The 26,381-nt window shown below is 35.6% G+C and overlaps 1 protein-coding gene across 3 annotated transcripts in view; it reads left to right on the top strand.

Moving 5' to 3' along the window:
* SHPRH (SNF2 histone linker PHD RING helicase) overlaps positions 1 to 26,381 on the top strand; it is a 95,311-nt gene that overhangs the window by 35,015 nt on the left and 33,915 nt on the right. For all 3 annotated transcript variants that reach the window (XM_042940018.1, XM_042940017.1, XM_042940019.1), the window contains exons 15-23: positions 9,013 to 9,101; positions 11,178 to 11,270; positions 14,168 to 14,275; positions 15,592 to 15,734; positions 19,018 to 19,191; positions 19,664 to 19,726; positions 20,936 to 21,161; positions 23,167 to 23,310; positions 24,655 to 24,756. In XM_042940018.1, the coding sequence (XP_042795952.1) occupies positions 9,013 to 9,101; positions 11,178 to 11,270; positions 14,168 to 14,275; positions 15,592 to 15,734; positions 19,018 to 19,191; positions 19,664 to 19,726; positions 20,936 to 21,161; positions 23,167 to 23,310; positions 24,655 to 24,756 (1,142 nt within the window). The remainder of the gene's footprint in view (positions 1 to 9,012; positions 9,102 to 11,177; positions 11,271 to 14,167; positions 14,276 to 15,591; positions 15,735 to 19,017; positions 19,192 to 19,663; positions 19,727 to 20,935; positions 21,162 to 23,166; positions 23,311 to 24,654; positions 24,757 to 26,381) is intronic.

The following is a 26,381-nucleotide window of genomic DNA, read 5'->3' as shown; positions in this document are numbered from 1 at the left end:
TCAGGCTATACTACAAAGCTGTAATCATCAAGACAGTATGATACTGGCACAAGAACAGACACTCAGATCAATGGAACAGAACAGAAAACTAGAAATGGACCCACAAACGTATGGCCAACTAATCTTTGACAAAGCAGGAAAGAATATCCAGTGGAATAAAGACAGTCTCTTCAGCAAGTGATGCTGGGAAAACTGGACAGCGACATACAGAAGAATGAACCTGGACCACTTTCTTACACCAGACACACAAAAAAAACCTCAAAATGGATGAAAGACCTCAGTGTAAGACAGAAAGCCATCAAAATCCTTGAGAAAGCAGGCAAAAACCTCTTTGATCTTGGCCACAGCAACTTCTTACTCAACACGTCTCCGTAAGCAAGGGAAACAAAAGCAAAAATGAACTACTGGGACCTCATCAAAATAAGCTTCTGCACAGCAAAGGAAAAAATTAGCAAAACTAAAAGGCAACCGACAGAATGGGAGAAGATATTTGCAAATGACATATCAGATAAAGGGTTAGTATCTAAAATCTATAAAGAACTTATCAAACTCAATACCCAAAAAACAAATAATCCAGTGAACAAATGGGCAAAAGACATGAATAGACACTTCTCCAAGGAAGACATCCAGATGGCCAACTGACACATGAAAAAATGCTCAACACCACTCGTCATCAGGGAAATACAAATCAAATCCACAATGAGATACCACCTTATACCTGTCAGAATGGCTAACATTAACAACTCAGGCAACAACAGATGTTGGCGAGGATGCGGAGAAAGAGGATCTATTTTGCATTGTTGGTGGCAATGCAAGCTGGTGCAGCCACTCTGGAAAACAGTATGGAGGTTCCTCAAAAATCTAAAAATAGAACTACCCTACGACCCAGCAATTGCACTACTAGACATTTATCCATGGGATACAGGTGTGCTGTTTCGTAGGGACACATGCACCCCATGTTTATTGCAGCACTATCAATAATAGCCAAAGTATGGAAGGAGCCCAAATGTCCATCCATGGATGAATGGATAAAGAAGATGTGGTATATCTATACAATGGAGTATTACTCAGCAATCAAAAGGAATGAAATCTTGCCATTTGCAACTACATGGATAGAACTGGAGGGTATTACGCTGGGTGAAATTAGAGAAAGACAAAAATCATATGACTTCACTCATATGAGGACTTTAAGATACAAAACAGATGAACATAAGGGAAGGGAGACAAAAATAAAAACAGGGAGGGGGACAAAACAGAAGAGACTCATAAACATGGAGAACAAACTGAGGGTTACTGGAGGGATTGTGGGAGGGGGATGGGCTCAATGGGTAAGGGGCATTAAGGAATCTCCTGAAATCATTGTTTCACTATATGCTAATTAATTTGGATGTAAAATTTTAAAAATTAAAAATAAAACTTAAAAAAATTAACATGATTCACGAAATTAACGGAGAAGGAAAAACTTTGTGAGCCTCTCAATAAATGTAAGAAAAGAATTTGATAAAATGCAACATCCATTCCTGAAAAAACTTTCTGCAACCTAGAAATCAAAGATAACTTTCTCACTTTGTTAAAAGGCATCTCTGAAAAAATCTATAGCTAATGTTATACTTAAAGGTTGAAAACTGAATGTTTTCTAAGATCATGAACAAGTCAAGAATGTCCCATCACCATTTCTGTTCAACACATTACCTGAATTCTCTCCAGTGCTGCAAGACAAAAGAAATAAAAGTTACCAGTTTGAATAGGAAAAGTAAATCAAACTGTCTTTATTTGCTAATATGATTATCCATGTAGGAAAATTACTAGAACTAATAAGTGAGTTCTGCAAAGTTGCATTATACAAGATTAGTATATAAAAACTGATTTTATTCCTATATGCTAGGAATGAATAATTAGAAATTACGATGATACTGTTCATAGTAGTATCAAAAAAATATGAGATACTTAAGCATCAGCTTGAAAAGAGATGTGTAAGATGTTTACAAAAGTCACGAAAACACTGAAAATTACAAACATTGCTGAGAGAAATTAAAGAACACCTAATTATACCATGTTTGTGGATCAGAAAACTCTTTATTGTTAAGACTAATTCATCCTAAATTGATACATAGTTAATGCAATCAGAATTTTCCAGTCAAAATTTTAACAGGCTATTTTATAGCAGGTGACAGGATGATTCTGAAATTCACCTAGCCAGAACAACTTGAGAAAAGAAAAAAGTTTGAAGATTTATGCTACCTGAGTCAAGACATATTTTAAAACTACAATAATCAAGACAGTGTGACATAGGCATAAAGATAGTCAAGTAGACCAATGGACCAGAAAAGAGTCCAGAAATAGTCCCACTTATTTATGTTCATTTGATTTTTCCACAAAGATGCAAAGGTATTTCAGTGGAGAAAAGTTAATATTTTCAGTAAATAGTGCTGGAACAATTAGATATCCATACTCAAAAAATAAAACTTTAACGTTGCATTGTATAAACAGTTCATAATACAGAAGATATGAAACAAATTAAAAATTCAAACTATAAAACTTAGAGAAAAACACAAAGGATAAAAAAATTATGACTTGGGATTAGGTAAAGATTGATAAACAGATTGGTAAACACCAAAAGTACAGTCCATAAAAGAAAACATTGATATATTTATCTTCATCAAAATTAATAAACTCAACTCCTCAAAAAGCATTTTTTTTTATAAAAATTTTTTTTTAATGTTTGTTTATTTTAGAGACAGAGAGAGAGCCAGAGACAGAATCTGAAGTAGGTTGCAGGCTCTGACTGTCAGCACAGAGCCTGACACGGGGCTCGAACCCACGAACCATGAGATCATGACCTTAGCCAAAGTTGGACACTTAATGGACAGAGCCACCCAGGCACCCCACAAAAGGCATTCTTAAGAAAATAAAAAGATAGGGGCTCCTGGGTAGCCCCGTTGGTTAAGCAACCGACTTTGGCTCATGTCATGATCTCATGATTCAGTTCCTGATTTAGAGCCCCACGTTGGGGCTGTCAGCATAGAATCTGCTTCGGATCATCTGTCCCTGTCCCTCTGTTTGCCCCTTCCCCGTGCTTGCTGTCTCTCTCTCAAAAATAAATCAAAATAAGTAAAGATTAAAAAAAAGAAAGAAAAAGAAAGAAAGAAAAGATAAGGCATTGAATAGAGAAAATATTTGCAAATCACATATCTGAGAAAGGACTTCTATTCTGAATATGAAAAGAACTCTTAAAAACCAATAATAGAAAGCAGCCCAATGCAAATAGACAAAGTGTTTGAACAGAGACTTCAGTGAATATATAGAGATGCCAAATAAAACATAGGAAAAGGTAGATATTCATCATCATTAGTCATTAGGTATATGCACATTCAAACCACAAGAACACCCTTATATGCCTTTATTAAGATGGCTTAAATTAAACAGATCACATGTTGGCAAGGATGTAGAAACAAGTGGAATTCTCATTCATACAGTGCTCTTGAGAATATAAAATTGTAAAATCAGCGTTGTATTTCAGTTACTCACTAGCCTCATTTCCATGACCTCAGCTTTTATACTAAACTTGCACTAAGCACAGTGCCTCTATCTTTGTGTTGGAAGCATTCATTCTTTGAGAAATTTATTCTAAATTTTTATGGTAATTTTTCTGGCTATCTAAACTAAAGTGTTATTTTTTTGCACCTGTAGTGAATCACTGAATATTCTGTTCAACAGAGTCTATTGTTATTAATCTGTTACTGTATTTGTAATATAAGATTGCATAGTTTTATAGCTTTTATACCATGACGTTTAAGAGCTTTCTTGTAAGTAATGAGAAAATTACTGATGTAAATGTGCCTTTTTACAAAACTACCTTTAAAACCTCTCTTATAGCTTTGGTTTAGATCATTTGATTTTATTCTCTCCAAAACTAAGTAGAATATAGTTCTTAAAATCGTACAAGTATTTCATAATGGTCAGGTACAGTTTTAAGCACTTTTATAATTGAAGATATGTAAATGCTTCTTTATTTCTACCTTCCTCACAAAAGTCATGTATATAGCTCTTCACTGTTAGAACTAAAAAGGCATATTGGAATAAATTCCAATTCTTTTGACCTTCCCACAAAGATTGCTAATCGTTAGTCTCTTTGAGTACACAGTCATGGAGAGAATTTACTATTTTTCTTGTTTACCTAATAAGACCTTAAAGAAATTAGTTGCCCAGAGAAATTTGTTTCTGTCTAATACAAGGAAATGTTCTAAGCCTCTTTGAACTGAGTGGTCTGTCTTTGGTTATTAGTTTTTCAGCATAACAGAACCAGCACTAGAAAGTGTCCCTTGTCCTGAATACTTGCGTAAAGTTCAGAAGACTCACAGAGGATGAGTAGAAGTAGCTCTAGACAAGAACTGTGAAAAAGATGGGCCTTCTTACTTGCTATAGTTTTTGCACTCTGAACTTAGGTATATTGTGCAAAGTTTATGGATCTCAGTTTCCTTATCGATAAAATACAGATAGTACCACTCACTTAGCCCCCCTTGAAGTATTATTATTCTTAATGTGAAGTGTTGATGTACATTGGAAACTCGATAGAAACATAAATGAAGAGTGGTGTTAGTAACCATGGTAATATGAAGTAACCTCAGATTCTTACCGCTTCTCAACCTGTTCATATGCAGATTTTTATTATCAATAACTAATAACAGAAAAAAGACATTATTACATATTTCTTAAAAATTGTACAAATATACTGCATGCAACTTTATGTACAAATCTTCTCTCAAGGACATTGCCTGAGAAATACTTAATTTAGCTAGCAGTGTTTGCAAATCTGGATTTTCTCAAATTATTAATCATCACCATTATTGTCGTTGCCCTCTCAATTACTAAGTGTGCTTGTGATTATAGTTTTCCGGAATCGATCTAAAATCTTAAAACGATCAGTCCTTTAAAATGTGTAGTGAAAGAGTATCAGGCAGCGTTTTTGTTTTATTTTGTTCTTTTTAATTGAACCATAGTTGAAGCACGATGTTACACTAGTTTCAGGTGTATAACATAGTAATAGGATGGCTCTATATGTTATGCTGTGACCATCACAAGTGTAGCTACCATCTGTCACCATACGACTTTTTAATAGAAAAAAAATTTTTTCAAAAAATTTAACTTTCCTTTATTTCAGCTTAGAAGTAATTAGGCAAAAATTGGGAAATTATGTGTCCTACCTAATAATATTCTGTCACAGTCCCAAATTATTTGAGTGGGATAATTGTGACTAAAATCTACAGAATACTTGAGTGTCACATAAATACATAGGCCTCTTCTTAGAGATATGTGAATAATCAATGTACTATTTAAAATATTTTCAAGTCTTGGGGCACCTGGGTGGCTCAGTCGGTTGAGCGTCCGACTTCAGCTCAGGTCACGATCTCGCCGTTCGTGAGTTCGAGCCCCGTGTCAGGCTCTGGGCTGATGGCTCAGAGCCTGGAGCCTGCTTCGGATTCTGTGTCTCCCTCTCTCTCTGCCCCTCCCCCGTTCATGCTCTGTCTCTCTCTGTCCCAAAAATAAATAAACGTTAAAAAAATTTAAAAAATAAATAAATAAATAAAATAAAATAAAATATTTTCAAGTCTTTAAAATCTAGCATCATATCTGAGAAATGATCACTTTCTATAAGCATTTTGTATTATACCTAACATCTTTAAGTATATATTGTTTTATCCTCATTATTGCCCAATGATTAAAGTATTATTCCCATTTCACATAAGAAAACTGGTATTCAGAAGGCTTAGGTGGTTTCTCAAGATTATGGCTAATAAATGACAGAGAATTTTCCCTGAATCTTTTGACTAAAAATTAATTTTTTATTATACTATGTCTGCTTGTTTATCAAATGGACATTTTAAACCTCAATATTATGCTATCTACAGTAAGTTGAAGCTCTTCATCAAAGATTTCTAAAGTCACTAATATATTACTTGCAGATTATCACAATAATAGAAATAAATTTCGTTTTCCCATCTTGATTCTAAAACTGCAATCATCATTTTATTCTATTTTTTTATGACTCAAGCTCAGAGAGTGAATGGATTTCTTCCCTTGGCCTCTTTTCTAGTTTCCTTTTCAGATTTATTACCTTCTTTTCCCTGCTATGAAGTTATGTGTGGTAGAGGATTGTAAAAGGAATGATTCATCTGATTGTTTCTAAGCACTTATATGTAGCATTCTGGAAGGCTCAGTGTGCAGTGGGCTGTGAGGCAAAATACCAAGCTGAGGCCTAACGGGAGGTGTCTTACTGCTCTTTTCAAAAAGCTTCGACTGCATTCCCATTAGAGTTCTTTGTCTTTCTGTGCATGAAAACTTGGTTGATGAAGAGAAATTCCTATCAGAAAGTGCATTAATAAAGGTTATGTCCATTCTTAATTTAATTGTAATTAGTAATTACATTTACTACTTGTAGTTTCCGTTGCTTAATAGTAGTATATTAACCATTTTTGGAGGTAACATTACATATTTGACTTAGAGATTTAATATTTTCCAATATAGAAATCAGACAGTGGAGATCTGACTTCTAAAAGAAATCTGAAATTAAGTGCAAATTTGAGGGATTTGCTTATATTATATACAAATATGTATGATATACAGTGCATATTCTAAGGCCCTCACTGATCATGCTATTAAAAACGTGTTATTCCAACTTTGTACAGTATGTTTTCTGGACATATTTTTTGGAGAAAATTAGCTTGACAAGTATCAAATTCAGTACTATTTAGTTTACTTAGAAAAGTTAGTGCCATCAAGTGGCAAAGAATGGGTATTTCTAAATTTGGTTTAAACTTGTATAACTTCTTGAACGTGCATATTTTTGGGTCTTTCCTAGAAAGCATTTTTTTTTTTTAAGTTTATTTATTTTGAGACAGAGAGAGCAGGACAGAGGCAGAGAGAGGGAGAGAGAGAATCCCAACCAGGCTCCGCACTGCCAGCACAGAGCCCATTGTGGGGCTTGAACTCATGAACCATGAGATCATGACCCGAGCTGACCAAGAGCAGACACTTAATGACTGAGCCACTCAGGCGCCCGAAAGCATATATTTTTTAAATGAACATTTTAAAAAGTATTATAGTGAATAGTTAAAATTCAACTGCTTGTATTATAGGCTAGCCACCTTTAAAAAGTATAGTAATTAAGAAAGAATTAAGTGAATTATTCTTTATAAATAATAGTATAAATACTAATAGAATCTTTTGCAGTCTTTTGAAAAGCTTCACAAGAATCTTCAAAACTAAAAAGAGAGAGCTTCTTGTGTGAAGATAATTGAGTGTTACTCCTACATTATAATGTGATAGTAATTTTGCAAAAATAATATTCTCCTTTATCAAAGTCAATAGAAATTGACTGTAAAATACTGTGAAATGTATGCTTTAGAAAACTTTGTATTTGGTAGCTTGTAGAACTAAGTATAAAGCAATGGTATAAAAGCAAATGTCTTGCACAACAATGTGAATGTACCTAATGCCACTAAACTGCATACTTAAAAATGGTTGATATGGTAAGTTTTATGTTAGGAATATTTTATCATAATAAGTATATATATTTATGTATATAATCAGATTTAACAAAAAGAGAACCAACATAATTCGTATATATATATAATATAAATATAATATGAAATATAATATAAATACAGTATATATAATAATTTATATATATATATAAATATCTTACTGTGGCTGTGAACAAAGTCCTAAATCCATGATATTAATAAAACTAGTTTGCAGTGAAAAGAAAAGAATGTATGTGATGATTATGAAAAAAGTTTTCTCAGCAAACAAAAGCAAAATCCTCTTCTTTTTTTTTGTATCTTGTGATTTTCCTGTTAGATTTTTATTTTATTTCTCAATAATCAGTTTTGAGGTTTTCCTCAGGCAGCAAATAGGATAAGTTCTATTATTCAAGCCATTTAAAATGTTTCCTGTCTCCTTTTATTGAAGCGTCAGAAAATTTTTACTGAAAGAACCAGATAATAAATATTTTAGGCTAGGGACGCCTGGGTGGCTCAGTCAGTTGAGCGTCCGACTTCGGCTCAAGTCATGATCTCACGGTTCTTGGGTTCAAGCCCTGCATCAGGCTCTGTGCTGACAGTTTAGAGCCTGGAGCCTGCTTTGGATTCTGTGTCTCCCTCTCTCTGTGTCCCTCCCATGCTCATTCTCTGTCCCTCTCTGTCTCTGAAACATAAATAAACATTAAAAAAAATTTAGTAAAAAAAAATCTTTTAGGCTTTGAGCCAGAAGGTCTGTTGCAACCTCTCAGCTCTACTGTTGTAATGCAAACGCTGCTATGCTGCTACGGACTGTACATAAACAAATGAGCATGACTGAGTTCCGATACCCTACAAAAATGCAGAGGGTTGGATATGACCCATGGGCCTGTACTTTACTTGATACTTTTAAGTTACTTTATTTGAGTGAGTTGCTAGTTATGAATAATAATTTAAAAAATCATTAATTTCAGACTGATTGAGATTCATGTGACCAGAAATGGAAAGAATCCCTAAGTTTTGGAAATGTGGTTTTTCATTGCAAATCATTTGGCCACCAAGAAGAACAATACCTATTAAGAAGAATATATGATTTATCTGAGAATTATGTGTAGGTTGATCATAGTGTTTTGAATATTTATAAATTTATCCTTAATTTCAAACATCAAAATGACTACTAATTGGCACCCTTTAACTTTAGTAAGAGGAAAATCATTTGTCTAAATTGAAAGTTAATTTAGTTTGTTTTTCAGTATAATTTTAAAACATAAATATTTCTGATTGGTGTTCTCTGCAATGGAGTGAACAAGAGCAGCTATCGTCAGCTTTTTTATTGGGACGTTCATATTAAGTGAAGTTTCTTTTCTTTAAAAAGTAGTGAGTTTTAATCATTGTTACATTTTTATAGTAGATCTTTTCAGATACTAGATAACCAGATCACATTGGGAGCGAAATAGATGACTTTCTTGTGCTTTAAATCACCTTAATTCATCAGGTGAGTATGCCGTGGCAGCAGAACTATACAGAGAAGTGTTGCGTTCATCTGAGGAACACAAAGGAAAGCTCAAAACCGATTCACTCCAAGTGAGTAAAAACTAAACAATTTCAAGTATATCATCCATTTGTTTTTTACAAAATAATTTTTCGGAATATTTAAGAAGATAAAGGGTAACAAAATGGATGGACTGAGCCATAATCTCTGAGGATGAAGTTTTGGATTCAGTGCTTTCAACAATAAGCACTCAAGGTGATTTGTAGATAGATGAAAGTTTGAAAATCACTACTATTCCGTATGTTCAGGCCATTATTGGCACAAGGCTGACTAGATAAATCTAACCAACGTTAGAAAAACAGGTTAAAGTATTTGTGCTTAAAAGAACAGGGTGAGGTTTATCACTTTTGCATATAAATGTTAACACAGTGGCATAGTTTTGACTGAAAGAAGAAAAATGCTGTAAACTAAGCAGTGGAACTTAGTAATAAAACCTTCCCACTGATCTTCTGATTTAATTTTTAGAGGTTTTTTAGGAAGAGTTGAATATTTGAATTTCAACATTTATTTAAATTTTGAATCTCTTCCCTTTCTTAGTTCTGTCCAGTGGGTCATATAGACAAGGCTCTCTAGCTAAATGGTAAATAAGGACTACTTTTATTAGTCTTAGTAAGTTTAGATTTGAGTCCCTAATGGGACTTCTTTATCATTCAGAATCTAGACCTTGGGACCCACATGTTCACATGTGCCTCAGTGAGTATTAGGAAGAGTTTGGGGGGAAAGAGGAGAAAATTAAATACAAGCCTTCTGTATGGATAAGGATTATAGAATTCAGACCTTGGGTCAGAAGCAAACGTGTTTGCCTCGTGGAAGAAGGAAGAAGTACAGAGAGAACATGCTCCTGAATAAAGGAAATAAAAGTAGAAAAGTGGGCAAGAAGACAGTTAAGTCCAGTGTGCCTGATGGTTCAAGAGTGAAGAGTAATCAATCAGCCTGTTTCTTCCTTTTGGTCTTAATAATCCCATCTACTGGTAAACCGTGGCCCACTGAATGTTTTGCTCTATTCAGTCAGATTAGCCACTCTGCTCCCTTGGGATAAAATGTGGAAGGGGGTGGAAAGAGGTATTCTTCCCAGTCCACTCCTCCACCTTGTTCAGGAAGCAGTAGAAGTCCTCTTCCACAGACACACACAGAGAAGAGGAGCTGAGTTGCTACCACTTTGTTTCCGTAATGTTATTTACAGGTTTGTTGTTGCTACTAAATCGGATAGTGTTGCTGATTGTATTATTCATGTGGCCATGCTGAAAAGACCTAAGACATTTGAAGTGATTCTTCAGAGATGAACTCTACAAAGATCTCTACCATGGCCTATAATCTGTAGCCAGACACAATAAACCTTTATAGTCTCGAATCACTGGCACCAAGTCAGATGTTACCAGGACTCTTTCTGATAATTCTTTAGCCCTTAGCTTTCTTCCCAAGTAAAGAGTCAAGTTAACAGATAGAAATTACTTTCACTTTATTTCTTCTCACAGCCCTTGCTTGACTCCAGGGGGAGCCTTTAACCAGCTGCAAACTCAGTATCATAGTGAGAAGCCTGGTTTATACTGAATACAGAGATAAAAGATACAGTTTTCTCCTTCTTCCAATAGTCTTTACCTCCAGCTTCTCCCCTTTCCAGCCCTTCAGTTCAACAGATCTAGGTCACAGCTGTGTTTTCCTATGTATTTCATTATGATAATATCATAATATAATTGGTAGGTTCATGCAGACTCATTTCCCAGAAGAGGAGTCAAGTCTACGCAGTCAGCCTTTCTACTTTACTGGACTTACTTGGCATAATCGTATGTAGTTCCATATGTAGACATATGCACGTATAATAGAAGACATGTACCTGTATCAGACATCCTGCTAAATGCATAGGTATATTTCATAAGACTGCATATTTTTAAATGAAGAAAATTTATGCCATTATGAACTAAGACCTTTACTATGAAACTGATTTTGGTTTTCTCTGAGGAAGTTGGTGCTCAAATTGTGTTAGAGGAAAAGTTTTCAGTGATCTGATCTTAATGTGTTAGTAATCTATATGCTGTATTAATAGTGGATTCGCCCTTTAGAGTCCACTGCATTGGCTCTCAAAATTACTGCCTTTTGTGTGTTTGTAGAGACTTCATGCTACCCATAACTTGATGGAATTGTTGGTAGCCAAGCACCCAGGAATACCTCCTACCTTACGAGATGGCAGACTTGAAGAAGAGGTAATTAATTTTTTATTCAGTCTATAAAAGAATTTTTTTCAGACTTTATCCATCTCAACATTTATCCATCTCATGTAATGTTAATAATCCATCTCATTAACATTTCCTAGGGCATACCACATCTAAATAAAAGTAATGATATTTTTTTTCTGCTGCTTTTATGTTCCAAATTTTGCCTCGGTTGGTAGAGAATTGCATAGAGATTTTGGATGGTAGACAGTTGCAGTACTCCGTATCATGTTGTTTCTCTTGTAATCCACTTGCAGTTATATGGTAACTGCTTTTGTAGATAAGGTTGCTGGTAGCCAGCAGCACATGCAAAGCAAAAGGGAAGAAGGAAGGAAAGGAAGGAAGACCTTGTTGATCTCGTGTCAGATCTGCAAAAGATGTGGTTTAGTAAAAATAAAAAGTTTTGCACTTCCTCCACCTTTCTGTGTATTACCTAGGCGTAAATAAATTCAATATTTCGGTGGTGTTTCTTGTGTGCTCTCAAAGAAGTTACTTCTGTAGTGAGTCTTGCTTCATTGGAAAGAATGGTACAGATTGTTTCACTGTAAATTGTTAATGAGCCTGATATGCTAGTGGCCCCATGGATTTTTACCTTTTTATTTTTTTTTTTTTATTTATTTATTTTTTTTTAACGTTTTTATTTTATTTTTGAGACAGGGAGAGACAGAGCATGAACGGGGGAGGGTCAGAGAGAGAGGGAGACACAGAATCTGAAACAGGCTCCAGGCTCTGAGTTGTCAGCACAGAGCCCGACGCGGGGCTCAAACTCACGGACAGTGAGATCGTGACCTGAGCTGAAGTCGGACGCTTAACCGACTGAGCCACCCAGGCGCCCCGATTTTTACCTTTTTATTTTTTTTCAACTTTTTTTTTTTTTTTTTTTTTTTTTTTTTTTTTATTTTTGGGACAGAGAGAGACAGAGCATGAACGGGGGAGGGGCAGAGAGAGAGGGAGACACAGAATCGGAAACAGGCTCCAGGCTCCGAGCCATCAGCCCAGAGCCTGACGCGGGGCTCGAACTCACGGACCGCGAGATCGTGACCTGGCTGAAGTCGGACGCTTAACCGACTGCGCCACCCAGGCGCCCCTTTTTTTTAAATTTTTTTTTTTTCAACATTTTTTTTTTTTTTTTTTACGATTTTTACCTTTTTAAAAGTCAGAGACAGCAAAGCTAAAATCCAAAGAGTAGTAGATACTTTTGAAATGAATTGAACCTGTAAGTGGGACCTTTTTTATTTGAATTAAAATACAAAGTGAGATTGTAGAAGTGTGTACAGGCCTTTCTTGATGTTAGATGGCAAATCTAAGTGTTGGAGATTTTGGAGTGAAATCTTCTTCCCTGTGCAGGCGTCTCACCTTACATACATCAGGAATTCTTGGCTTAAATGCCTTCAGCGACAGGAAGCTCTGGGAGGCCGTCGAGTCTGTTGGTAGATAGCTGTGATGATCAAATAATTATAGCCAAGGAATTTTAACAGAAATTAATTGGAAGGTTGTGACAGGAACAAGAAAAATGCATCATGAGAGAAGGAAGAAGAAAAGTGTATCGCACTGTATAGATATATTTCCCAGGAGACCATAGTATCAGTTTTGCCTGACTCCTATAGAATGTGAAACCGCAGATCCAAGAAATTATCTACTTCAACCTCCAGCTCTTGCAAATGAAATAACAGAAGCCCAGGGAAGTGGCTAATCCAAAGACATGTATCTGTTCAGTGGAACCTCATGAAATTGCCATCTTTGTAAGTCCAAGGGTCTAGTGTTGACAACTTCACATGGCTCAACCCACTTCTAAGTGGAAACGTTTGGATTTCCTGTTCAGTAGTCTTTCTGGTTTTCCTCCCACTATCCCATATCACCTTTGATCCCCTCTCTTTTTTCATAAAGTAGTTTCAAGAACCAGTTAAATATTTCAGTTAAATGGAAGAGAGTAGAGAACTGTATAAGTTTCCTAGTGGGAATTAATAAGGGCAGAATTTTTCAGTATTTCTTTTGCTTGCAAGTAATGTGATCCTTCTTACCTGGGAAAGTTGAAAGGGGAAGAATTTGTAAATCCTTTTGTATTAGTCAGCTAGGGCTGCCTTAACAGAATACCACAGGCTAGGTGGCTTAAACAAGAAGAATTTATTTCTCACCCTTGTGGAGGCTGTGAGTCCAAGACCAAAGCGTCAGCAGCAGTGGTTTCTCCTGAGGCCCCTCTCCTCAGCTTGCAGATGGCTGCCTTCATTTGTGTCCTCACACGACATGTCCTGTGTGTGCTTGCATCCGTGATGTCTCTTCTTTTTTTCTTCTTTTTTCTTAAGGACGCTAGTCATATTGGATTAGGACTCTACCTTTATGATCTCATTTAACTACATTTACTAATTTAATTACCTCCTTAAAGGGCCCTGTCTTCAATTTGGGGGTTAAGGCTTCACCGTATGGTTTTTGAGGGAACACAGTTTAGTCCACAACGCCTATGTTACTGTATATTCTCAAGTGTTATTTCTAAGCTGAAGTAATTCCAAGAAATTGAAATAAGTAAGTCAGACAAATTCTAAAATGTTGTTTTGTCTCATTTTGAACTACTACTGTTCTTCCCGTTCCCCGCCCCCCCCCCCCCCCCGCTTTTTTTTTTCTGGTTAAAAACTTAGATAGAAATTTGGGAAGCAGACCTTGGGATTTCTTAAATTTTGTGACTTACAGGTAGATGTGATCTCTTTCATATATATCCTAGGAATTACTAGCATGGTTTGTATGTCCTTGACAGCATACTTGGAAGTTTTGTGCTTAAACTGTGTTAAGTCACTTTACATATATAAAATAACCACGTTGTTCTTGCAGCATTATACTGAATTCTTTTCTAGGCCTGGAATGAAAGTTTATATTTGTTTCCTGATTCAACACAGGCCAAACAGCTGCGAGAGCATTACATGAGCAAGTGTAACACGGAAGTTGCAGAAGCACAGCAAGCTGTGCAGCCGGTGCAGCAGACCGTCCGGGAGCTCCAGAGAAAGGTGCGTCCCCAGAAGGCCTCCCCTTACCTGTGCTTGTCTCCGGGAGCGTTTCGGGTTGTGTCTTGCTTTGGAGAAGAACTTGAACTTTCTTATTCATCTTGGAATTCTTAGCACCTAGGATGATGCCTATCCCATAATAAACATATATTTGCTGTTAGCAGTGTTTGTTGATTGAGTAGATGCGTAGAGTCTACGGCCATACCACCCTGAATGCGCCCGATCTCGTCTGATCTCCGAAGCTAAGCAGGGTCGGGCCTGGTTAGTACTCAGATGGGAACAGATGCGTAGATAAATCATCCATTTGGAAGTTGTTCTCTTTCATTTTTTTTTTAAGCTCTGATGGGTTTTCTCTTATCTGGTGAGATAACAAGTTGTCTTTTGAAGAAAGTAAAGACTTGCCTCACCTCCTTCTGATCTTAGTGTGTATATTTACAAAATCTTTTCTTTTAAGATGTCAGAACATTAGAAACATGGGTATTTTTCTTATGGAACATGTGCCACTTGTCATTTCTAAATTTTTTTATGAAATCAGTAGCAAGCCTGAAGAGGAGTCTACACAGAACACACAGTCTTTTTTATTCTAACCAGTTACTCCACATTTTATTCTTCCTAGTGCATTAATTATTTAGTATTCAGGCATATAATTTTGCCAGTTATCAGAGTATTATGGAGTAGAATCTAGTTCAGTTGGTTGAGGATTAGCAGGATGTCTTTATTATGCTGAGAAAGAGACCTGCCACCTTTTCAAATATATACAGTGAATACTGAGTTTTCATTTTGATAATGTATTTTGTTAGCACAACTTTGTTACACAAGTATATATACAGTAAATTCTCATTTATCCACAGTAGTCAGGAAACAGGTGGGTATTCTCTTTATGTATGCAAAGGTAGTACACACCCATTATATAGAGAGTATACAGTCTATATATATTTCCTTATAATTCCTTGGAAAGTAGCATGCTATTGTTTCCTTTGATTTTTTTCACAGCACCTTTCCCAGTGATAGAAACATAGTGAGTAATGGGACGCCTGGGTGGCTCAGTCGGTTAAGCGTCCGACTTGGGTTCAGGTCATGATCTCACGGTTTGTGGGTGCAAGCCCCACATCAGGCTCTTTGCTAACAGCTCAGAGACTGGAGCCTGCTTCAGATTCTGTGTCTCTCTCGCTCTCGCTCTCGCTCTCGCTCTCTGCCCCTCCCCCACTAGTGCTCTGTCTCTATCTTTCCAAAATAAATAAATGTTAAAAAAAATTTTAAAAAAACAAAAACATAGTACTGAAAAAACATGAACCGATCAGCTGTTGTCTTTTTTACAGATTTATTCAAATTCTCCTTGGTGGCTGAATGTGATCCACAGAGCGATAGAATTCTCTATTGACGAGGAACTTGTTCAGCGAGTGCGAAATGAAATAACCAGCCACTACAAGCAACAAACTGGGAAGCTTTCTATGTCAGAGAAGTAAGGAAATAGTACAGAATAGAATAACTTTATGAGTAGTGACCCCAAATATTCAGATCATTTGATGTTAAGAGGTGCAATTAAATATCAGAACATACTGTGGTTACGAACATCTGGATTTTACATATTGTTAAGAGTAGATTTCAAACTAAAACGTTAGATATAAGTCTGAAAAAGGAAACCTGTTTTCTATATATGAGTCATCTTAAAATATTCCCCTTTTAGTGCTTTTTTTTTTTTTTTAATATACTTAAAGTATATTCTTTGTATCTTCATTGGACACACCCAAAGCCAACTCTAAGCAAAGTCTTGAAATAGACTTTGTTTTGGAGAATTGAGGTAAGGCATTCATGCTTCCACTGTGTAACTCAGCCCCACAGACTAATAACCATCATAGCACCAGAGGGGCCCAGGTTTTGTGTTCTAGAGTTTCCTGCGGTCTCCCCCATCTTTCTCTCTTCTCATCAACGCTCACCATTCTTCAGAGTCTTTGTAGGTAAGTTGGATTATTGCTCTTGATGTAGAAATGGTGAATAATTCTTTCCAAAGACCAAAGTTTTTTTTTTTTTTGGTTTTTTTTTTTTTTTTTTTCAAAAATAATTCAGTGGTTTAACCCAAAGGAATGTCGTTCTAATGTGAGGAATTGAGATGTTGTGGCAGGACTATTGATTCTAGGGAGGGGAAAGAGAGAGGATCTTTTATTGCTTCTCAGATCATATCCCAGTATAAGGTCAGCCTTGGGATTAGTGTTAGTTTTCAGCATAAGAATATCTTTAAAACATTTTAAAGTGTTTTCTTTTACTCTTTTAAAAGCCCTTCCAAATGTCTACTACATTTTCCATGTGCCATTACTAATTCAGAGGTACAGTCATCCTCCTTTTCACCATACAGAACTTGAAGGCTTCATTTCTAAGATATATGCAGGACATTATACTCTTTAGTGCACTTCGTTTTTCTCTCTTAAACCCAAGAGTCACCATTCCAGGATAAGTTGTCATTTAAGTCGTGATTCATTTTATCCAGTTTTAGAGCTGTATGCTAATGTGTTCTGCCAGCGTTGTGGAATTAGCTGATAAGAAAATATTAAAATTATTTTGAAGGTTTTTTTCTTAAATCACATAGAAACTATTTAAAAGTTGCAAATTCTTGTATATGTGAACATAGTCCTGTTAAAAGTAGGTCCCAGGGCTATAATGGGACCTATAGGTAATGTAAAACATACCATTTATTACACATTTTTCTCAGAAACATTAGATGTCAATAGAAAGTAAGAAAACACTTCCAAATGTGTAACTTATACTGTATGCTAACTATACTGGAAATAAAATTTAAAAATTTTTAAATGTATAACTTACATTACCTCTAGGTGAGTTAATATTTTCTATATTAAATATACATTCAAAGATTATTTTAGCACTGCTGCTGTGTTTTTCAGTGAGATCAGAGTCTCAGAAGCCAAATTATCCATGTTTGTTTCTTAACACTTCTTAGGAAAGGAAAATTTTAGTGATTAAGAGCACAGGTGGATTCTTGAGTCAGGGTGCCTGTGTTCATATCCCAACTCCCCCACGTACTAGCTCTGTGACCTTGGGAAAGTTATTTAAGCTCTTTGTGCCTTAGTTTCCTCATCTATAAAACCACACAGCATAATCATGAGGATTAGTAAATTAATATCTGCAAGGTGCTTGCATACTTAAAACAGTGCATACCATTTAGTATAATGTTATTATTATGTGTTCTTTTTAACTTAAAGGATTTACGAGAGAGAATATTGCTAACACTGTTAAATGCTGATCTGTGATCATTTTTTAGTCCCTAGTCACATAATTTGTGAATAATACTGATACCTAACCTAATTGTGTTCTTGTATCCCTGTGCAAATTCTTTTAGAAATTATTGAGCACCTGTTCTGTGTCTATTACATATTTAAAAAAAATTTTTTTTAATTTTGTTTTTAACATTCATTTTTGTGAGACAGAGTGTGAGTGGGGGAGGGACAGAGAGAGAGGGAGACACAGCATCCAAAGCAGGCTCCAGGCTCTGAGCTGTCAGCACAGAGCTTGATGCGGGGCTCAAACTCACAAACTCTGAGATCATGACCTGAGCTGAAGTCTGACTCTTAACCAACTGAGCCACCCAGGCGCCCCAGTATTACATATTTTTTAAAGATACGATCTAATTCTTATCTTCTAAATATTATCTTAATGAGAAGACCAACCCGTGAACAATTTGAGAAATATGAGTATGTGTAAAAACTTGAAGATGACAAAGGACTAATATGAATGATATTCTCAATAAACTTCATGGACAGAAAGAAATATTGATTAGTGTTGTAAAATACTGAGGAAGCCTTCAGAAAGGAGAGTGGACTCTTTTGAACAATTTGGAGAAAAGTGTCTATGGCATTTTAGGAAGGAGAAGGATATACTCTTAAGCCAACAAATCCCATTTGTATTTTCATTTTCTGATTTATTATTCTAGGCTTTCTTTCTTGTTTCGTAAACCCATTCATACACACCCATACATTTCTTTCCTTAGCACATTTTACTCAGTTTATTAAAAACAGTTAAGAGCATTGTGTTTGGGTTTAACTCCTAACTGCTACATGATAACTTTTAACTTTAATTAAATCATTTTGATTCATTAGGCTTCATCCATAACATGAGCACAATAGTATCTGTTGAGATTATGTAGGGAAAGAGCTTGGCAAAGTGCCTGACATCATATAGTGAATGCTTAATAAAATGTATATATATGTAAATAATATAAATATAAGTGATAACATACATATATACACATATCACATATATATGTGTGTACGTATTTGTAAACTCTTTGTAGCAAGGAATAGAACTCTTGGCGGTTTTTCTTCTTTTCAATTTTTCTCTTTATTTTTCATCCTATAATTCCCTCTCCATATATAAAACAAGAATTTCAGGAGGGACATTTGTAGTAAATCAGCATTAAAAAAGAAAAAAATGTGGCAATCTTGGTCTTTCAAAGACACCTGAGCCAGAGACAGATTTTGCAGACTCTGTTTTAGGTCCTGAGGACAGGGACTATCGGAATTTTGGTATCTTTTACAGTAAATAACCCAATGTTGTTATACCTTGTCTCCTAGTAGATTGAACATACTACTAAAGTAAATTCACTTAAGGTAGGCTACGTAGAATGTTGCACAGTTTCTTTGACACTTTACTTGATGATCATTTTGTGAATTTGAGGAAATTGACCCATTGTTCTTTTGTTTGCCTTGTGTGGTGATGCTGGTGATGTGAATCAGGTTCCATGACTGCAGAGGTCTTCAGTTCTTACTTACAACACAAATGGAAGAGCTGAATAAATTCCAGAAGCTAGTAAGAGAGGCTGTAAAAAACCTGGAGGGACCTCCATCTCGTAATGTTATTGAATCAGCAACAATCTGCCACCTCCGACCAACCAGACTTCCTCTCAACTGGTAGGTGACAGGAGAGGTCATGCAGTGAAATGGCATCACTCCATTATGCTAGCGTTCTTCTGAGAGAAGGAACAGTGGCTCATCTAATAAAAGTTTCTTCATTTAAACTCAGACAAAAGTGGAAAGAGATGTATTATTAATGTACTTTTTAAAAAATTCTCAAGAATCACATACTGAAAACTATGTAATATTTTTTAACGTTTATTTTTGAGAGAGAGACGGGGTGGGGGGAGGGGGGCGCAGGCAGAGAGAGAGGGAGACACAGAATCTGAAGCTCGACTGCGAGATCATGACCTGAGCTAAGTCGGACTCTTAACCGACTAGGGCACCCAGGCGCTTCTGTAATTTTTTTTCTTAAATGGCCTATTTGTTGTAAAGAAAAAGTGAAATATAAAATACTAATAAGCCTCTTAGAAATTACCTTGTTGTTATGTTTGCAAGTATCTCTCTGATCATTTTTTTTCTTTTTCAGTTGTGTCTTTTGTAAGGCGGATGAATTGTTCACAGAGTATGAATCAAAGCTGTTTTCCCACACGTGAGTTCTCTGATTACCATCAGGAAAGTGAAACCATTATAAGACTTGGTGTTTCGATTTATAAGACTGTGTTTTCCTCATGGAACCTTCCTGTGTTTTTTTTTTTCTTTAATTACATCAATTCAGTGAACTTTGGCATGTGATCATTTAACATGCTCAGTTTTACTTACATAAAAGTTATTTCCAGGGGCGCCTGGGTGGCTCGGTCGGTTAAGCGTCCGACTTCGGCTCAGGTCATGATCTCACGGTCCGTGAGTTCGAGCCCCGTGTCGGGCTCTGTGCTGACAGCTCAGAGCCTGGAGCCTGTTTCAGATTCTGTGTCTCCGTCTCTCTCTGCCCCTCCCCTGTTCATGCTCTGTCTCTCTCTGTCTCAAAAATAAATAAACGTTAAAAAAAAAAAATTTTTTTTAAAAAGTTATTTCCAAATACTCATGTCATCTAATAATGTGTAATGGAGGGACAGTTTAGAGGAGTGACAGATTCTCAAGTCCAACACATTGTAACTCAGATCCCTCCCCACTATTGTGGGCGGATTACCTCTCTAAACCTCAGTATCCTCATTCATGAAATGATAATAAAAACAACACTTACCTCATTGAGTTGTTTATGAATATTAAATTTTAAAATGCACATAATTGCTTAGCATAGTACATGGTAGGAGTTCTATAAAAGGTTAGTTTTCAATATACTTTCTCCAACACAAATTTGAAGTTTTCATCCCGTGTCAGGGATTAAGGTACCCAGTGAATCATAATAGCTATGGTATAGCAAAATTATTCCTATTTTACAAACAGAAATTGAGAAAAGGCTAAGTTCTGGTCACCTTAAATAAACAGATCAACAGTGTACCTTGAGATCATCTTATCATTTTGTTGTGTTTGTTTTTCCATGGTTGGTGGTGGTGGTAGTTTGTGTTTTATATTATGGTAATTCTCATAGCTAGATTTTAGCCTGAACTTTATAGCCGTTTTTTATGATGTCAGACTGCTGGTCAAGACATTGGACAAATTTATTATTATGCCTCCAGCGTTTTCAGAATTGCTGCAGTTTTCCAAAGACTTGAAGGCATGATCTTGTAGACATGATATTGAAAGTTATTGATGAAAAGTTACTGACCTTGCTACTCGATTGGCTCTGCCAGTAGGACTTTTACCATGCTTGTTACCCACTGACAGTAGTTACTGTTGTTTTGTTCTCCTTTGTTTTCAGAGTCAAAGGCCAGACTGCAATATTTGAGGAGATGATAGAAGATGAAGAAGGACTGGTGGATGATCGAATACCCACCACCAGCCGGGGTTTGTGGGCAGTAAGTGAGACAGAGCGATCTATGAAAGCATTGCTATCATTTGCAAAATCACATAGATTTGATGTTGAATTCATTGATGAAGGAAGTACTTCAATGGATCTTTTTGAAGCATGGAAAAAGGAATATAAGGTATAGTATTTTAATATTTTTTCCAATATTAAGAATTTTTCTTCTTTATATTATTACTATTTTTCTCTCTTCAGTTTTTAAAAATCTGCTTTAGAGACTTGAGGTATCATAATTTCTCTTTCCCTAAAATGTAATGGTTGTTATGAAGAATAATAAATACAATAGTACTGAACAAATAAGGAACTTCTATATATTAAATTACTAAAAGAAAGTCATTATTAAAATGAAATTGAGGGGCGCCTGGGTAGCTCGGTCGGTTAAGCGTCCGACTTCAGCTCAGGTCACGATCTCGCGGTCTGTGAGTTCGAGCCCCGCTGAACTGTGCTGACAGCTCAGAGCCTGGAGCCTGTTTCAGATTCTGTGTCTCCCTCTCTCTCTGCCTCTCCCCTGTTCATGCTCTGTCTCTCTCTGTCTCAAAAATAAATAAACGTTAAAAAAAATTTTTTTTTTAATGAAATTGATATGAAGCCTTTTAATTTAGCTGTGAAAGTGTTTCATTCTTCTTAGCTTGATCTTACACTGCAATTCTGTGAAAGTAGAGTTTTGTTTGTTTTTGCTGTTTTGTTTTGCTTTTGCCCTGTGAGTAATAACCAAACACCAATAATTTCGAAGGTTGAAGAACACAGTAAATATTTCTCACCCTACACCACTGGAAACCATTGCAGTTGATAAAGTAGAAAGTGACCCTTTATGTTTATATTTTGATAATTTTATCATATTACAACTTTGCTTGAAATGAGATTCCAAAATTCGTTGATTTTGAATTATTCTTTATATTTGGATTTGTTATCCATTATCCTGCTTTGAAGGTGAAATCTGTGAGGAAATGAAACAACAGTTTTATTTATAATATTATAATTCCTTTTATATATTTCTTTAAAAATCTGAAGGTCTTGACTTTTAAAGCAAGATAATAATTTCTATCCAGAAAGAGAAAATATGTGGTCTGTAGTATCATTTCATATATTTGATAAATTGGGGGATAATACCTTTATAGTTGAAATCATTGATTCATAGTAAATTGTTTCTTCTCACATTACTATTCTAAATGCAAAAGCACATTAACATAGTTAATTACAGCAAGTGATTGGAAGAAGACAGTACTCTGTACAGTATCCAGTTGCCCCTGCATTTTTCCTCTGCGCTTGTTTTGATGACCTCCTGTGTCTGTTTTCTCAGATCTTTGTGAATTTTTTCTCTGTAACACTGCAGACTGAACTCTCGTACAGCAATGCAAATTAATAAGCTACTGTTATGCACGTCAGTTGGGGTCTACCTCAAAGCATAATGTTAGTGAAGAAAGCATATGAAAGATTTTACACTGATACATTTCCATAAATTTGAGAAAAATGTATAACCAAATTATTAAGAATGCGTAGATTAGTATAGCTCCAGTGAAAAGTACAGAAGAGGGAGTCCAGTTCAGAACAGTGGTTAGTCCACTGTAGGGATGAGGGAAGAATATGTGAGGGAAGAGTGATACAGTTGGGGAGGAGCACAGAGGCTCGCCAAGGCATTGGTATTGCTCTTTCTTAAATCGGATGTTGAGTACTCAGTTGTGTATTTTAGTAGTCTCATTATCTCATATGTATATATATATATACACACACACACACACACACACACATGTATGTATATACATATATAATATATGATTTTGAAAATGTGAAATAGTTTATAATGAAAATATTTCTTAAAAAAATAAAGATTCCACCAGGCTTACAATGACCTACGAAGATCTATGGTGCCACCAAGGTATCTTTGGGTGTTCTGTTTCTAAGATTCTAAAGACACCATATTATTCTGTGGCCTATGGAGGTTATTCCGTCATATGTCCTCATCTTAAAAAATGGCCCCAAAATTGCTTGTGTCTTAGACACAACTTAACGAAAAAATGTGTATGTCTTAGACTTCACTGAAGACTTTTGATCATGGCACTTTTCGGTGGTTTTAACCAATCTTAATTATGTGCATTAAATACCACTGTCTTCTTGTTTTCTTTCAGTTGCTTCATGAATATTGGATGGCTCTAAGGAATCGTGTATCTGCTATTGATGAACTTGCAATGGCTACAGAACGACTGAGAGTGCGTCATCCTAGGGAGCCAAAGCCCAACCCACCTGTTCTTCATATCATTGAACCACATGAGGTAATTTGCAAGTAAATCACAGAAAAGAGCACAGCCAATAAGTGTCACAAAAATCCAAGGCCCATAGAAGAGAGAGTCAAGGCAGTGATCTCTTCTTTAAGAATGTGTTTAATCTCTGCTCTTAGTTTAAACCATATAAAAGTGATTGGTTTTGTAGGTTAAAATAGACAAGGAGAGAAATATCCTATCTAACATATGCGTAGAATTTACTATTTTGGTTTGTTTCTCTCCAGATTGCATATTTGTGTTTTTTTGAGCACCTTCTGTATGTCAGAATCTTAAGGTGGTCTCAGTCAGTTTTTAGACCTGTGTCCTTGCCTCAGTTTTTTCAGAAATAGAAAAGCTTCTGTAAGAACAATCAAAAACTTTTCTTTTGCGGGGCACCTGGGTGGTTCAGTCGGTTAAGCGTGCAGCTTCAGCTTAAGTCTTGATATCATGGTTCGTGAGTTCAAGCCACCATCAGACTTTCTGCTGTTAGCACAGAACCCGCTTCAGATCTTCGGTCTCCCTGTCTCTCTGCCCCTCCCCTGCTCACATGTGTGCAGGCATGCACACATGCATATGCGCTTTCTCAAAAATAAATGAACATTTAAAAAAAACCTCTTTTTGCAATTTTCCTTTGTTAATGATGAACAGATAGTAATAACGTATCTTCTAATAAATCTCTTTATATCCCAGGAATAAAAAATGACTCTTCCAACCTTTTCTCTCCCATATTTAAATATAATTTCCTTTATAATTTTATTCCTTGTGTTTTATCTTTTAAATCTTTTTACTTTTCTAAAGCTTGGAGACTATACTTTAGTTAAACTTAGAAATACTCATTTTTTTCTGTGTCAGCCTTTAAACCATGAATTGTAATTTTTTCCTGTGTAACCAAATTCCTCTTATTTTTATAATCTTCTGTCTGTTATTTTCTACTGGGCAAAAGAAGGACGGGGTGGCGGTGGGGATATGAGTGTGTGTGTGTGCAGGGAGAGGCTGCCTGGGTTTCATAAAATCGCTCTGACCAAAGCAGCAAATTACTTAGTTTTTCTTTATCTCATGGGTATTACTGAAAAATGGTACATAAATAGAATTTGGGTTGATTTTTATCCAACTTCAAGTTTATGGGGAAACTTCGTATTTATTGAAGTTTGTCTTTTGTAGAGCAACATATATAGAGAGAGAGATTCCCTTTTGAAATATCTAGTATCCGTTTTTGCAAATTTGAGTTTTCATATGTCAATGGATTTGCTTAAATAGGACACCCTTAAATTATTGAGGAAGAATTGTGCATGTTTAATAGAATAAAATCTTTCTAAGAGACAGTAAAGAAGTTGTTTTGTTTTGTTTTGTTTTTAGGTAGAACAAAATCGTATAAAACTACTAAATGATAAAGCTGTTGCTACATCACAACTTCAGAAGAAACTTGGGCAGCTTCTTTACCTAACTAACTTGGAGAAGGTATTGTGTTTAAAAGATGCTACTTTTTCCCACGCTGTATACCTGTAAACCTTAGTGACTCTTTCCTTTTAATCTGTTAGTCCCACAATTAATGGTACAGCATTTTGTTTTTAATCAGTCTTTTTTGTGTGTGTTAATTGTATCAGTCAGAACACAAGTTATATCTACACTAGCTACACAGATCACAACAGATGATATTGTGTTATACAGATTCTATAAAGGATGTGTACTGTAGAGTATAGAAGAATGTAAACAGATTGTAGTTCAAAACCTTGAATAGTGGAACTATTACAACATACCTCTAGGCAAAGATTACATTGTATAATCTCTCTCCCTCTCCTCTCTTTCTCTCTCTCTCTCTCTCTCTCTATACCTATATATATACGTCTATATATAGATGTATATATATGTCTATATATAGATATATATACACACACGCATTCCTTAATACATAAATAGACTTTTAATTTGTTATTTGGAATTATAAAATGTTTGGAAGGCTACTAAATCAGAAAATATAACAATGAATTATTTAATGTAATTCAAAACACATTTTCTGAGTCGTGAGCAACATACTGTGTTGGACATTGATGAATGTAATTCCATTTGATTGTGAGAATAAATAGCTTTTGACAGTACCTTCCAGAAAGAGATACAGTAGATTTTTGGACAGGACAAGTGAAGGAAAGCAGTAGACTAGAGTTGGTCCTGAAAACTGATACAAAATACATTTAAGTGGGTCTGTAAATCCCAGTGGTGATAAAATGAAAAGTTGAACATTCATTATAAGTAAAACAGCACGGTGGCTAAGAAGATAGTCTTGGGATCCAGACAGTTCAGGTTTGGTTCTTGACACCACTATTTTCTACATGTAGGTCTTTATTTAAGTTATTGACCTCTCTTTGCCCCATCGTAAAATGAGAATAATAACATTATCTTGCAGGACTTTCTTGAGGACTGTGTAAATTAATATAGGAAGAGTGCTAGAGCAGTTCCTAATTTATTAAGCACTTACTAGGTCTTTGCTATTAATATTATTATATTATTACTAATATTACTATGATGACTGCTGTTATCCTGGCAGGAGAAAAAAGATGGGAGAAAACTTAAAAGTCGGTCTCATGCAAAATGCTAGCACTAGAGAAATAACATTTGGAAAAAATTTCCTCTTATTCCTAAATGTGAGTTTTTTTAATGTTAGATTTCTACACTTTACATGTGAAAGTCAAAACAAAGAAATAGGTAATTGTTAGTTATAGGATATAAATCAGGATATCGATTTGTTGAATGGTTTTTTTTTTTTAATTAAAGTTCTAAGTAAGAATATATAATCTGCCCAGAAAACCCAATTCAGCTAATAATATAAGAAAAAAACATTTAATCTGTAAGTGAAGAAAAATCAAATTAAGCTCATACCATTTCCTGCCACCAAATAGGGAAAGATTATTAAAATAACATTCCACGGGGGCACCTGAATGGCTCAGTTGGGTAAGTGTCAGCTCTCGGTTTTGGCTCAGGTCATGATCTCATGACTCATGAGTTCAAGCCCTACATCGAGCTCTGTGCTGCCAGCACACAGCCTGCTTGAGATTCTCTGTCTCCCTTTCTCTCTGCCTGTCCCCCAC

This window comes from Panthera leo, chromosome B2 (assembly GCF_018350215.1).
Source record: "Panthera leo isolate Ple1 chromosome B2, P.leo_Ple1_pat1.1, whole genome shotgun sequence".
Classification (NCBI taxonomy): domain Eukaryota; kingdom Metazoa; phylum Chordata; class Mammalia; order Carnivora; family Felidae; genus Panthera; species Panthera leo.
Note: the sequence above shows the minus strand (reverse complement) of the source record. Positions and strands in the feature narration are given on the sequence as shown.